General features: G+C 40.1%; 1 protein-coding gene across 1 annotated transcript in view; it reads right to left on the reverse strand.

Moving 5' to 3' along the window:
* The window catches only part of fam171b (family with sequence similarity 171 member B), a 115,654-nt gene extending 102,237 nt beyond the window's left edge, over positions 1-13,417 (reverse strand). The window contains exons 1-4 of the mRNA XM_084668378.1: positions 13,222-13,417; positions 11,334-11,567; positions 10,512-10,604; positions 10,106-10,264 (exon numbers count right to left, since the gene is read on the reverse strand). Coding sequence (XP_084524504.1) covers positions 10,106-10,264; positions 10,512-10,604; positions 11,334-11,567; positions 13,222-13,417 — 682 coding nt within the window. The remainder of the gene's footprint in view (positions 1-10,105; positions 10,265-10,511; positions 10,605-11,333; positions 11,568-13,221) is intronic.
* Between the last annotated feature and the right edge of the window lie 1,529 nt (positions 13,418-14,946).

Genomic DNA, 14,946 nt, shown 5'->3' on the forward strand with positions numbered 1-14,946 from the left:
TAACTGCTTCCTTAAGGTATAATCATTTCGAAAGATCGCCTGGGGTAGTTATTACATCGATTACCACTAATCTGGAGCTGTTGTTTCTGATTTAGAGTCATCATAGAGCCATTACCACACAGGTCACCATTTCTGACGGCCGTCAGAATGTGTGACCCACAAAAAAAATATATATATGTGTATTTTCTTTTTTAAGAATGAGTGTTCCCACCGTAACTGCTTCCTAAAGGTATTAACATTTCGAAAGATGGTTTGGCGTAGTTATTTATACGATTCACACTAATCTGGAGCCGTTGTTTCTGATTTAGAGTCCTCATATAGCCATTACCACACAGGTCACCATTTCTGACGGCCGTCAAAATGTGTGACCCACAAAAAAACAATGTTTTAAGAATGAGTGTTCTCACCGTAACTGCTTCCTTAAGGTATTAAAATTTCGAATGATCGCTTTGGGTAGTTATTAAATCGATTACCACTAATCTTGAGCCGTTGTTTCTGATTTAGAGTCATCATAGAGCCATTACCACACAGGTCACCATTTCTGACGGCCGTCAGAATGTGTGACCCACAAAAAAAAGATGTTTAAAGAATGTGTGTTCCCACCGTAACTGCTTCCTAAAGGTATTAAAACTTTCAAAGATGGTTTGGGGTAGTTATTTCTTCGATTCAAACTAATTTGGAGCCGTTGTTTCTGATTTTGAGTCATCATAGAGCCATTACCACACAGGTCACCATTTCTGACGGCCGTCAGAATGTGTGACCCACAAAAAATATATATATATGTGTATTTTCTTTTTTAAGAATGAGTGTTCCCACCGTCACTTCTTCCTAAAGGTATTAACATTTCGAAAGATCGTTTGGGGTGGTTATTTCATCGATTTACACTCATTTGGAGCCGTTGTTTCTGTTTTAGAGTCATCATAGAGCCATTACCACACAGGTCACCATTTCTGACGGCCGTCAGAATGTGTGACCCCCCTCCAAAAAAACAATGTTTTAAGAATGTGTGTTCCCAATGTAACTGCTTCCTTAAGGTATAATCATTTCGAAAGATCGCCTGGGGTAGTTATTACATCGATTACCACTAATCTGGAGCTGTTGTTTCTGATTTAGAGTCATCATAGAGCCATTACCACACAGGTCACCATTTCTGACGGCCGTCAGAATGTGTGACCCACAAAAAAAATATATATATGTGTATTTTCTTTTTTAAGAATGAGTGTTCCCACCGTAACTGCTTCCTAAAGGTATTAACATTTCGAAAGATGGTTTGGCGTAGTTATTTATACGATTCACACTAATCTGGAGCCGTTGTTTCTGATTTAGAGTCCTCATATAGCCATTACCACACAGGTCACCATTTCTGACGGCCGTCAGAATGTGTGACCCACAAAAAAACAATGTTTTAAGAATGTGTGTTCCCAATGTAACTGCTTCCTTAAGGTATAAACATTTCGAAAGATCGCCTGGGGTAGTTATTACATCGATTACCACTAATCTGGAGCTGTTGTTTCTGATTTAGAGTCATCATAGAGCCATTACCACACAGGTCACCATTTCTGACGGCCGTCAGAATGTGTGACCCACAAAAAAATATATATATGTGTATTTTTTTTAAAGAATGAGTGTTCTCACCGTAACTGCTTCCTTAAGGTATTAAAATTTCGAATGATCGCTTTGGGTAGTTATTAAATCGATTACCACTAATCTTGAGCCGTTGTTTCTGATTTAGAGTCATCATAGAGCCATTACCACACAGGTCACCATTTCTGACGGCCGTCAGAATGTGTGACCCACAAAAAAAAATGTTTAAAGAATGTGTGTTCCCACCGTAACTGCTTCCTAAATGTATTAAAACTTTCAAAGATGGTTTGGGGTAGTTATTTCTTCGATTCAAACTAATTTGGAGCCGTTGTTTCTGATTTAGAGTCATCATAGAGCCATTACCACACAGGTCACCATTTCTGACGGCCGTCAGAATGTGTGACCCCCCTCCAAAAAAACAATGTTTTAAGAGTGTGTGTTCCCACTGTAACTGCTTCCTAAAGGTATTAAATTTTCGAAAGATCGCCTGGGGTAGTTATTACATCGATTACCACTAATCTGGAGCTGTTGTTTCTGATTTAGAGTCATCATAGAGCCATTACCACACAGGTCACCATTTCTGACGGCCGTCAGAATGTGTGACCCACAAAAAAGATATATATATGTGTATTTTTTTTAAAAGAATGAGTGTTCTCACCGTAACTGCTTCCTAGAAGTATTAAAATTTCGAAGTATCGCTTGGGGTAGTTATTACATCGATTACCACTAATCTGGAGCCGTTGTTTCTGATTTAGAGTCATCATATAGCCATTACAACACAGGTCACCATTTCTGACGGCCGTCAGAATGTGTGACCCCAAAAAATATATATATGTGTATTTTCTGTTTTAAGAGTGTGTGTTCCCACTGTAACTGCTTCCTAAAGGTATTAAAATTTCGAAAGATCGCCTGGGGTAGTTATTACATCGATTACCACTAATCTGGAGCTGTTGTTTCTGATTTAGAGTCATCATAGAGCCATTAGCACCGAGGTCACCATTTCTGACGGCCGTCAGAATGTGTGACCCTCAAAAAAACAATGTTTTAAGAATGTGTGTTCCCAATTTAGTTGCTTCCTTAAGGTATTAAAATTTCGAAAGATCGCCTGGGGTAGTTATTACATCGATTACCACTAATCTGGAGCTTTTGTTTCTTTTTTAGAGTCATCATAGAGCCATTACCACACAGGTCACCATTTCTGACGGCCGTCAGAATGTGTGACCCACAAAGAAAAATGTTTTAAGAATGTGTGTTCCCAATTTAACTGCTTCCTTAAGGTATTAAAATTCGAAAGATCGCCGGGGGTAGTTATTACTTCGATTACCACTAATCTGGAGCTGTTGTTTCTGATTTAGAGTCATCATAGAGCCATTACCTCACAGGTCACCATTTCTGACGGCCGTCAGAATGTGTGACCCACAAAAAAAATATATATATGTGTATTTTTTTTTTTAAGAATGAGTGTTCTCACCGTAACTGCTTCCTTGAGGTATTAAAATTTCGAAGTATCGCTTGGGGTAGTTATTAAATCGATTACCACTAATCTGGAGCCGTTGTTTCTGATTTAGAGTCATCATAGCCATTACCACAGAGGTCACCATTTCTGACGGCCGTCAGAATGTGTGACCCACAAAAAATATATATATATGTGTATTTTCTTTTTTAAGAATGAGTATTCCCACCGTCACTTCTTCCTAAAGGTATTAAAATTTCGAAAGATCGTTTGGGGTGGTTATTTCATCGATTTACACTCATTTGGAGCCGTTGTTTCTGTTTTAGAGTCATCATAGAGCCATTACCACACAGGTCACCATTTCTGACGGCCGTCAGAATGTGTGACCCACAAAAAAATATATATATGTGTATTTTCTTTTTTAAGAATGAGTGTTCCCACCGTCACTTCTTCCTAAAGGTATTACAATTTCGAAAGATCGTTTGGGGTGGTTATTTCATCGATTTACACTCATTTGGAGCCGTTGTTTCTGTTTTAGAGTCATCATAGAGCCATTACCACACAGGTCACCATTTCTGACGGCCGTCAGAATGTGTGACCCCCCTCCAAAAAAACAATGTTTTAAGAATGTGTGTTCCCAATGTAACTGCTTCCTTAAGGTATAATCATTTCGAAAGATCGCCTGGGGTAGTTATTACATCGATTACCACTAATCTGGAGCTGTTGTTTCTGATTTAGAGTCATCATAGAGCCATTACCACACAGGTCACCATTTCTGACGGCCGTCAGAATGTGTGACCCACAAAAAAAAAATATAGGCCTATATGTGTATTTTTTTTTTTTAAGAATGAGTGTTCCCACCGTAACTGCTTCCTAAAGGTATTAACATTTCGAAAGATGGTTTGGCGTAGTTATTTATACGATTCACACTAATCTGGAGCCGTTGTTTCTGATTTAGAGTCCTCATATAGCCATTACCACACAGGTCACCATTTCTGACGGCCGTCAGAATGTGTGACCCACAAAAAAACAATGTTTTAAGAATGTGTGTTCCCAATGTAACTGCTTCCTTAAGGTATAAACATTTCGAAAGATCACCTGGGGTAGTTATTACATCGATTACCACTAATCTGGAGCTGTTGTTTCTGATTTAGAGTCATCATAGAGCCATTACCACACAGGTCACCATTTCTGACGGCCGTCAGAATGTGTGACCCACAAAAAAATATATATATGTGTATTTTTTTTAAAGAATGAGTGTTCTCACCGTAACTGCTTCCTTAAGGTATTAAAATTTCGAATGATCGCTTTGGGTAGTTATTAAATCGATTACCACTAATCTTGAGCCGTTGTTTCTGATTTAGAGTCATCATAGAGCCATTACCACACAGGTCACCATTTCTGACGGCCGTCAGAATGTGTGACCCACAAAAAAAAGATGTTTAAAGAATGTGTGTTCCCACCGTAACTGCTTCCTAAAGGTATTAAAACTTTCAAAGATGGTTTGGGGTAGTTATTTCTTCGATTCAAACTAATCTGGAGCCGTTGTTTCTGATTTAGAGTCATCATAGAGCCATTACCACACAGGTCACCATTTCTGACGGCCGTCTGAATGTGTGACCCCCCTCCAAAAAAACAATGTTTTAAGAACGTGTGTTCCCACTGTAACTGCTTCCTAAAGGTATTAAATTTTCGAAAGATCGCCTGGGGTAGTTATTACATCGATTACCACTAATCTGGAGCTGTTGTTTCTGATTTAGAGTCATCATAGAGCCATTACCACACAGGTCACCATTTCTGACGGCAGTCAGAATGTGTGACCCAAAAAAATATATATATATGTGTATTTTCTTTTTTAAGAATGAGTGTTCCCACCGTCACTTCTTCCTAAAGGTATTAAAATTTCGAAAGATCGTTTGGGGTGGTTATTTCATCGATTTACACTAATCTGGAGCCGTTGTTTCTGTTTTAGAGTCATCATAGAGCCATTACCACACAGGTCACCATTTCTGACGGCCGTCAGAATGTGTGAACCCCTCCAAAAAAAAATGTTTTAAGAATGTGTTCCCATCGTAACTGCTTCCTAAAGGTATTACAATTTCGAAAGATCGTTTGGGGTGGTTATTTCATCGATTCAAACTAATCTGGAGCCGTTGTTTCTGTTTTGGAGTCATCATAGAGCCAGTACCACACAGGTCACCATTTCTGACGGCCGTCAGAATGTGTGACCCCCCTCCAAAAAAACAATGTTTTAAGAGTGTGTGTTCCCACTGTAACTGCTTCCTAAAGGTATTAAAATTTCGAAAGATCGCCTGGGGTAGTTATTACATCGATTACCACTAATCTGGAGCCGTTGTTTCGGATTTAGAGTCATCATAGAGCCATTACCACACAGGTCACCATTTCTGACGGCCGTCAGAATGTGTGACCCACAAAAAAAATATATATACGTGTATTTTTTTTTTTAAGAATGTGTGTTCTCACCGTAACTGCTTCCTTAAGGTATTAAAATTTCGAATGATCGCTTTGGGTAGTTATTAAATCGATTAACACTAATCTTGAGCCGTTTTTTCTGATTTAGAGTCATCATAGAGCCATTACCACACAGGTCACCATTTCTGACGGCCGTCAGAATGTGTGACCCACAAAAAAAAGATGTTTAAAGAATGTGTGTTCCCACCGTAACTGCTTCCTAAAGGTATTAAAACTTTCAAAGATGGTTTGGGGTAGTTATTTCTTCGATTCAAACTAATTTGGAGCCGTTGTTTCTGATTTAGAGTCATCATAGAGCCAGTACCACACAGGTCACCATTTCTGACGGCCGTCAGAATGTGTGACCCCCCTCCAAAAAAACAATGTTTTAAGAGTGTGTGTTCCCACTGTAACTGCTTCCTAAAGGTATTAACATTTCGAAAGATCACCTGGGGTAGTTATTACATCGATTACCACTAATCTGGAGCCGTTGTTTCGGATTTAGAGTCATCATAGAGCCATTACCACACAGGTCACCATTTCTGACGGCCGTCAGAATGTGTGACCCACAAAAAAAAAATATATACGTGTATTTTTTTTTTAAGAATGTGTGTTCCCACTGTAACTGCTTCCCAAAGGTATTAAAACATTCAAAGATGGTTTGGGGTAGTTATTTCTTTGATTCACATTAATCTGGAGCCGTTGTTTCTGATTTAGAGTCATCATAGAGCCATTATCACACAGGTCACCATTTCTGACGGCCGTCAGAATGTGTGACCCACAAAAAATATATATATATGTGTATTTTTTTATTTAAAGAATGAGTGTTCCCACCGTAACTGCTTCCTAAAGGTATTACAATTTCGAAAGATGGTTTGGGGTAGTTATTTCATTGATTCAAACCAATCTGGAGCCGTTGTTTCTGTTTTAGAGTCATCATAGAGCCATTACCACACAGGTCACCATTTCTGACGGCCGTCAGAATGTGTGACCCCCCTCCAAAAAAAAATGTTTTAAGAACGTGTGTTCCCACTGTAACTGCTTCCTAAAGGTATTAACATTTTGAAAGATCGTTTGGCGTAGTTATTTATACGATTCACACTAATCTGGAGCCGTTGTTTCTGATTTAGAGTCATCATATAGCCATTACCACACAGGTCACCATTTCTGACGGCCGTCAGAATGTGTGACCCACAAAAAAAAGATGTTTAAAGAATGTGTTCCCACCGTAACTGCTTCCTAAAGGTATTACATCTTTCAAAGATGGTTTGGGGTAGTTATTTCTTCGATTCAAACTAAACTGGAGCCGTTGTTTTGGATTTAGAGTCATCATAGAGCCATTACCACACAGGTCACCATTTCTGACGGCCGTCAGAATGTGTGACCCACAAAAAAAAGATGTTTTAAGAATGTGTGTTCCCACTGTAACTGCTTCCTAAAGGTATTAAAGTTTCGAAAGATCGCCTGGGGTAGTTATTACATCGATTACCACTAATCTGGAGCTGTTGTTTCTGATTTAGAGTCATCATAGAGCCATTACCACACAGGTCACCATTTCTGACGGCCGTCAGAATGTGTGACCCACAAAAAAAAAATATATATGTGTATTTTTTTTTTAAGAACGAGTGTTCTCACCGTAACTGCTTCCTTGAGGTATTCAAATTTCGAAGTATCGCTTGGGGTAGTTATTAAATCGATTACCACTAATCTGGAGCCGTTGTTTCTGATTTAGAGTCATCATATAGCCATTACCACACAGGTCACCATTTCTGACGGCCGTCAGAATGTGTGACCCACAAAAAATATATATATATGTGTATTTTCTTTTTTAAGAATGAGTGTTCCCACCGTCACTTCTTCCTAAAGGTATTAACATTTCGAAAGATCGTTTGGGGTGGTTATTACATCGATTACCACTAATCTGGAGCTGTTGTTTCTGTTTTAGAGTCCTCATAGAGCCATTACCACCGAGGTCACCATTTCTGACGGCCGTCAGAATGTGTGACCCACAAAAAACAATGTTTTAAGAATGTGTGTTCCCACTGTAACTGCTTCCTAAAGGTATTAAAACTTTCAAAGATGGTTTGGGGTAGTTATTTCTTCGACTCACACTAATCTGGAGCCGTTGTTTCTGATTTAGAGTCATCATAGAGCCATTACCACACAGGTCACCATTTCTGACGGCCGTCAGAATGTGTGACCCACAAAAAAAATATATATATGTGTATTTTTTTTTTAAGAATGAGTGTTCTCACCGTAACTGCTTCCTTGAGGTATTCAAATTTCGAAGTATCGCTTGGGGTAGTTATTAAATCGATTACCACTAATCTGGAGCCGTTGTTTCTGATTTAGAGTCATCATATAGCCATTACCACACAGGTCACCATTTCTGACGGCCGTCAGAATGTGTGACCCACAAAAAATATATATATATATGTGTATTTTCTTTTTTAAGAATGAGTGTTCCCATCGTAACTGCTTCCTAAAGGTATTACAATTTCGAAAGATCGTTTGGGGTGGTTATTTCATCGATTCAAACTAATCTGGAGCCGTTGTTTCTGTTTTGGAGTCATCATAGAGCCATTACCACACAGGTCACCATTTCTGACGGCCGTCAGAATGTGTGACCCCCCTCCAAAAAAAGAATGTTTTAAGAATGTGTTCCCACTGTAACTGCTTCCTTAAGGTATTAAAGTTTCGAAAGATCGCCTGGGGTAGTTATTACATCGATTACCACTAATCTGGAGCTGTTGTTTCTGATTTAGAGTCATCATATAGCCATTACCACACAGGTCACCATTTCTGACGGCAGTCAGAATGTGTGACCCACAAAAAAAAAATATATGTGTATTTTCTTTTTTAAGAATGAGTGTTCCCACCGTCACTTCTTCCTAAAGGTATTAAAATTTCGAAAGATCGTTTGGGGTGGTTATTTCATCGATTTACACTAATCTGGAGCCGTTGTTTCTGTTTTAGAGTCATCATAGAGCCATTACCACACAGGTCACCATTTCTGACGGCCGTCAGAATGTGTGACCCCCCTCCAAAAAAAAAATGTTTTAAGAATGTGTTCCCATCGTAACTGCTTCCTAAAGGTATTACAATTTCGAAAGATCGTTTGGGGTGGTTATTTCATCGATTCAAACTAATCTGGAGCCGTTGTTTCTGTTTTGGAGTCATCATAGAGCCATTACCACACAGGTCACCATTTCTGACGGCCGTCAGAATGTGTGACCCCCCTCCAAAAAAACAATGTTTTAAGAATGTGTGTTCCCACTGTAACTGCTTTCTAAAGGTATTAACATTTCGAAAGATCGCCTGGGGTAGTTATTACATCGATTACCACTAATATGGAGCCGTTGTTTCGGATTTAGAGTCATCATATAGCCATTACCACACAGGTCACCATTTCTGACGGCCGTCAGAATGTGTGACCCACAAAAAAAAGATGTTTTAAGAATGTGTGTTCCCACTGTAACTGCTTCCCAAAGGTATTAAAACATTCAAAGATGGTTTGGGGTAGTTATTTATTTGATTCACACTAATCTGGAGCCGTTGTTTCTGATTTAGAGTCATCATAGAGCCATTACCACACAGGTCACCATTTCTGACGGCCGTCAGAATGTGTGACCCACAAAAAAAAGATGTTTTAAGAATGTGTGTTCCCACCGTAACTGCTTCCTAAAGGTAATAACATTTCGAAAGATCGTTTGGGGTAGTTATTTCATCGATTCACACTAATCTGGAGCCGTTGTTTCTGTTTTAGAGTCATCATAGAGCCATTACTACACAGGTCACCATTTCTGACGGCCGTCAGAATGTGTGACCCACAAAAAATAAATATATATGTTTTAAGAATGTGTTCCCACTGTAACTGCTTCCCAAAGGTATTCAAACTTTCAAAGATGGTTTGGGGTAGTTATTTAATCGATTCACACTAATCTGGAGCCATTTTTTCTTACTTAGAGTTATCATAGAGCCATTACCACCGAGGTCACCATTTCTGACGGCCGTCAGAATGTGTGACCCACAAAAAAAAAATATATATGTTTTAAGAATGTGTTCCCACTGTAACTGCTTCCCAAAGGTATTCAAATTTTCAAAGATGGTTTGGGGTAGTTATTTCATCGATTCACACTAATCTTGAGCCGTTGTTTCTAATTTAAAGTCATCTTATACATAGAGCCATTACCACACAGGTCACCATTTTTGACGCCCGTCAGAATGTGTGACCCATAAAAAAAAAAAATGTTTTAAGAATGTGTTCCCACCGTAACTGCTTCCTAAAGGTATTAAAATGTCGAAAGATCGTTTGGGGAAGTTATTTAATCGATTTATTTCTGCACACATGACCCATGCGTGGTTCAAATAATGTCACACACTGTAAAAATGCCACACTGCTTGGCGGACAAGATGAATGTGCACATTTTTGTTAGCACTTTATGCAGGTAATCATAACATAATGTAAGGCTTTTGTTACACTGTGTTCTTCAGATTACAACCATCCACATGAAAAGCGGTTGGTGAACTTTAAATTGGAATAAAACAATTTCATTGTTGAAATATCCCATTACTTTTGGTTGGATTTGTGCTCACCAGACTTCTTGCTGATAGTGCCAACAGTGCAGTTGACACAGTCCTTTGCTAGGCCGCGCTGTGGTACAGTCAGGTAGGCTATCAATGAAGATATGCTGTTGTTGCTTGAAAACATGAGGAGGTTCTTGGGAAACTGAACACTGGCCCGAGAGGAGATATCTGTAAAAACAACAGACAAACACAATCATGCTTGGAAGCACAGTACAAGTAGCCTAATACAGGAAAGGACCATATCCTGATCCTTGGAGGTACAGTAAATCAAGACACATTTTGTGTCTTGCAGAGACCTGCATTACTAGAATGTTTTCTTCCTGATTTGGAAGCATCACGCGTTTGTGATGAATCGGTGGCTTTTTGAAAGTAGAGTGATCACAAGAAAGAAGATAATGACGATGAGTTTACATACCAGGTAACTTCCCAGTGAGAAGCACGGAGTCCTCAAACATCCAGATGTTCCCCTGGTTTTGAGGCAGCAGCAATATCGTCACAGAGGAAAATACTGCAAGAGATAGAGTAGTACTTTAAGCTGTTAAAGTGCAAACCAACTGCACACAGCAAACATTATTAGCCAGATAGCAGTCCATCAACAAACTTACGGTTCAATGTTTAAAGCTACCAGCAGGTGGCGATGCTGCTTCAAACTCTTTAAAGAGCTGCTGTGTGTTAGATAACAAAGGGAGGTGCCTCTGACGATGCAGAGCAAAGCACGCCACTCGCCCCCCCACCGCTCTCCCTCGCTTTCTCCTTCTGTCACCCCCTCCCCCTCTCCCTGTTCTCTCAGTGGCCCCCTCTCTGTTTTTCTTTCTCCCTCTGGTTAGCTCAGCACACCAAGACAAAAATGGAAACAGCCTACCCACCCTTCAGCACCAAGCTCCTCATCCATCAACAGAACGTCAATAATGCTGAGTCCACGGCTACATCAACGTGTGATTCAATATGGCTGCACTTAAGTGATACAGGATATAACACAGCCAGATAGGGTTGGATTTCACTGATGTTGACGGTACCAGACTGCTTGGCTACAAGTTTTACTGTAGATACTGCTGTTTGAAAGTGGAAATCGATAAAATAAATGTTCTACAGTGTAAAATACACTATATTGTATTATGCTTTACACTAACTATGAGTGGAAATATCTACACTTAAAAACAAGAGAGCAAACCATGACACTCATTTGCCAAAAAGATCAAAATAAAGAGTATGTTACACAGTAAAAGACCACACTCACTTGGTCTTTTAGCGGTCCTCCAGGGGAGGGGGGTGGGGACATAGCCCACCATGCTGGCCAGCAGGGTGAGGCTGAGGCCCGGTCTGTAGGGAACCCGGAGGAGGACCTCTCCTCTCCCCCCGCTCAGGGCGGAGTTGCTCCGGGTGTGGTTCACATACACATCCACCACAGCCCCGGCCAGTGGCCGGCGGGTCACCTGGTCCTTCACTAGGACCCTCAGGACAAACGGGGGCTCTGGGGATAAAAAACAATAACATGTTAAGTAAGGGCCATCATATGTAACAACAGAAGAACGTTTCGATTTAGAATATGGGAGAATAAATACTTTTTTTCACTGAACGCTTTGATTTATACATTGTTTTATGCTTTAAAGGTAAACTTGTAAACAACATATATGGCATTTCAGCGACCTATTGTATTTAAATATCAATGTTATCAAACGAAGCATAACGGGATGTCATGGACCACCTTTATAATTACAGTTAACGGTGCTAATGGTAGCATATGGATGGTTATATGGAGTGTATGGATGTGCTGTCAGAACAGCACCACAGCTGAGCCCCTCCCTCAACACTGCTGGGGCCTCTCAGCCGGCTACCTCAGTAACCTCTCTCTCTAAACCATGAAAAAGTGATGAGACCGGGGAGAGCTGGATCACGGGGAGAATGAAAAATACATCAAGGCTCTGTGGTGGCTTCAGAGGGAGAGAGTTATTTTGCTATGCTAGACATTCTCACTCTGCAACACTCGGATGGAGCGCATGTCTCTTTTACTTTCTCTCGCAGGCATGCTCACAAGGGCTTCCATGCCTATAGTACTCTCCCCAAGACATACATATTATACTGTGTACTGATATACAGTACATAGACATACCCACCTACAACATACTGATATGAAGGTAACTAACAAAGACACTTTGCTACTATCAATCATAGTGAATTGAGTTTCATATCAAAACAATCAAAGGACTAAAGGAATAGGCCTATTGTGATGAATGTATACTGTATGGTGCATATGTCAATTTAGCTATAGTTGACATGCTCATCATTACAGTACTGACCTAGGATTATCCCCTTATCCCCAACACCTTGTACTCATAACAGATAATCCGATTGGCAGCTTAATCCTGCAGCTGGGAGTAAAGTAGTCATTTCCATTGCCATTGACCCCAGGCACATCCTCAGACCATTCTTCACACTGCTTCCATCAAGTCGCAGATACAGATCACTGGCCAGGAAGCAGACACACTATGGCAGTAGTTTAATTCCCTCTGCCATAGCATAATTTAACCAAACAGTCCACAAGTATAGGGAAAGGTGCTATACATATAAGTCTCATGTAGTTCGTAAGTATTGTCTATGTAATATCACATCATCATAGTTTATGTGAGGCTCTGTACAGACGCATTTCTTTGGAAACAGGTAATACAATAAATCTATCATGTTTCAATGAATCAATTTATCTAGTCATACCTACATACACTGAATGATAGGTAACATTGGCAGTTAATAGTGCATGTCATTACAAGCATAGTAAACACACGTCGTGATGTCTATCGGATGTTTATTGTGTGCACATGGGCACGACAATTACCTATGAAAAACAAAGGAGGGGGCAGGTAGACCCCACATGAGGTACAAAACATTTATGGCCAAGATCTCTTGCTTTTATGTATTTTATCTCGCGAAATTGGCTATATTCAGGTTTAGTCATTTGTGTCACTAAAACGCATTTAAATTGCCTACATGTTCTTTTTATAAGCGTAAATATGAACAGGAACACCCTTTTTCGCCGACCCGCCCTCTCGCTTCGTGAATAGGCCACAATTTTCTCAACATAACAAAGGGAAACGAATATAGGCTACCAGCTATACGTTGTAGTGAACTACCTGCTGTTGGGACGGTTGGCGTCTGGACTTGATGAGCCTGTCTAGTGACAGATGTGACAGTGGCGACGGCATTGTCCCCATCCAACGATAGTAGGCCGGTGGCGGGTGGAGCACCACCCTCTGCCGCCTTCACGACACCATCCCCGCAGGAAATCAAAAACACCGATAGGAGCAGGTACAGGCGTTCCGCAGGCATGGCGAAAGGGAGCCGCGACCCAAAGACATAACTGCGCCAATCGAGGTGAAAGGGGAAGAATGGGGTCTAGCAGGTTCTTTTGTCATGTAGACCTCATAGCTGGGTAGCAGTAGGTTAACCCAACCTATGCACCGATCACAGACTGGTGACGGGCTGGTGCTGATGCTGGATTTTTGGGGCGTGTGTTATAGAGGCAGACATGCTCTTGGTGTTACATCATAGCGCTCGATACTGCCCTCTGCCGCTTGCTACAAACAACGCAAACTTGCAGTGAATACATGGTTTGTATCAGAGGCACCAACCACCAAGTGGCAATATTGTATCATTTTCTAGTAGCGTATTTTTTTTAATTATACGACACGTTACTTCTAAATAATCCTTGCAGGGGGTTTCACGAAAACGAATTAAAACTAATCCCAGACTATGATTACTTTATTGAACCATAATTTGAAATCATTTTTTAAGATATTCTCATTCTAGATAATAGAAAAAAAAAATTCAGAATAAAGATTATAAATAATCAAGTTCAACTTCAGAAAAACCAATGTTGACTTCCAAGTTAACCTATGTTGGAAAATTGTTCAGACGGACTATTTCAGTCCACACCGTTTTGAGCAATGTCTCTGGATAGATGTGTAGATGTATTTAAATTAAATATATATTTAGACCTAAATTAACCACCACCATCTGTTTATCAACTTCAGTTGATGGTGATAAATTGCTTATCAAACATTTTCTAAAAGTAATTTTCAACAACAAAAAATATTATACATTGGCCAGCACACCTGGTTAAAATGACGGTTAATTAGCAATACAAGGAAGTGAAAGATGTGCATAGTGAGGGGGACATAATAGGATTGTGCAGCCCATGGTGTTTCATGTTCATCCCTTTTAAACAATTTGCTTGGTTTTTGTATGTGTTAACCTTCTCCTCTCCCCAAAGATGTGATGTGAATACTCAGGGCAAGTGTTATCAATGCTGAACAAAAAACCAACCATGGAAGATGGCGGGTGTTTTAATGAGATTCATCAGTAAAATTGGTATTTGGCATTTATTTGTGGAATTTCTTTGTTGAATAGTCAAAGGGACTGCTGCTCTACTTTCCAAGCATTTTTTTCAATTTTGAGTCATTATTACAATGACATTCACGACAGAAACACAAATACATACTCCATTGTATACATGTAATAACTTTTTATCTATGTGACCATGATTACACATACAATTACAATGAGATGACTGGAAGCTCCAGTACAGCATCACCATGACCCATCAACATAAGAAGCAATATGTGTATAAAATATATACTCCCCCGTCCTCCTGCCATCTCACCCACACCGGCATCCTGTTTTTTTCTGAATTCAGCGGAGGCCGTCTGCCTCTCTGCACCTTACTGATAAACGACTTTCTCCACCAATGGTTTTAATGGGGCGCTGTGGGCATTGCGCAGTCCAGTCTTGGGCAGAACATAAGTTTCTTCTCATACTGAGAAGCCGATCACTGCTCAGGAACAGTTCATTTTGGACAC

Source organism: Hypomesus nipponensis, chromosome 12 (genome assembly GCF_054491055.1).
Source record: "Hypomesus nipponensis isolate SF chromosome 12, ASM5449105v1, whole genome shotgun sequence".
NCBI lineage: Eukaryota > Metazoa > Chordata > Actinopteri > Osmeriformes > Osmeridae > Hypomesus > Hypomesus nipponensis.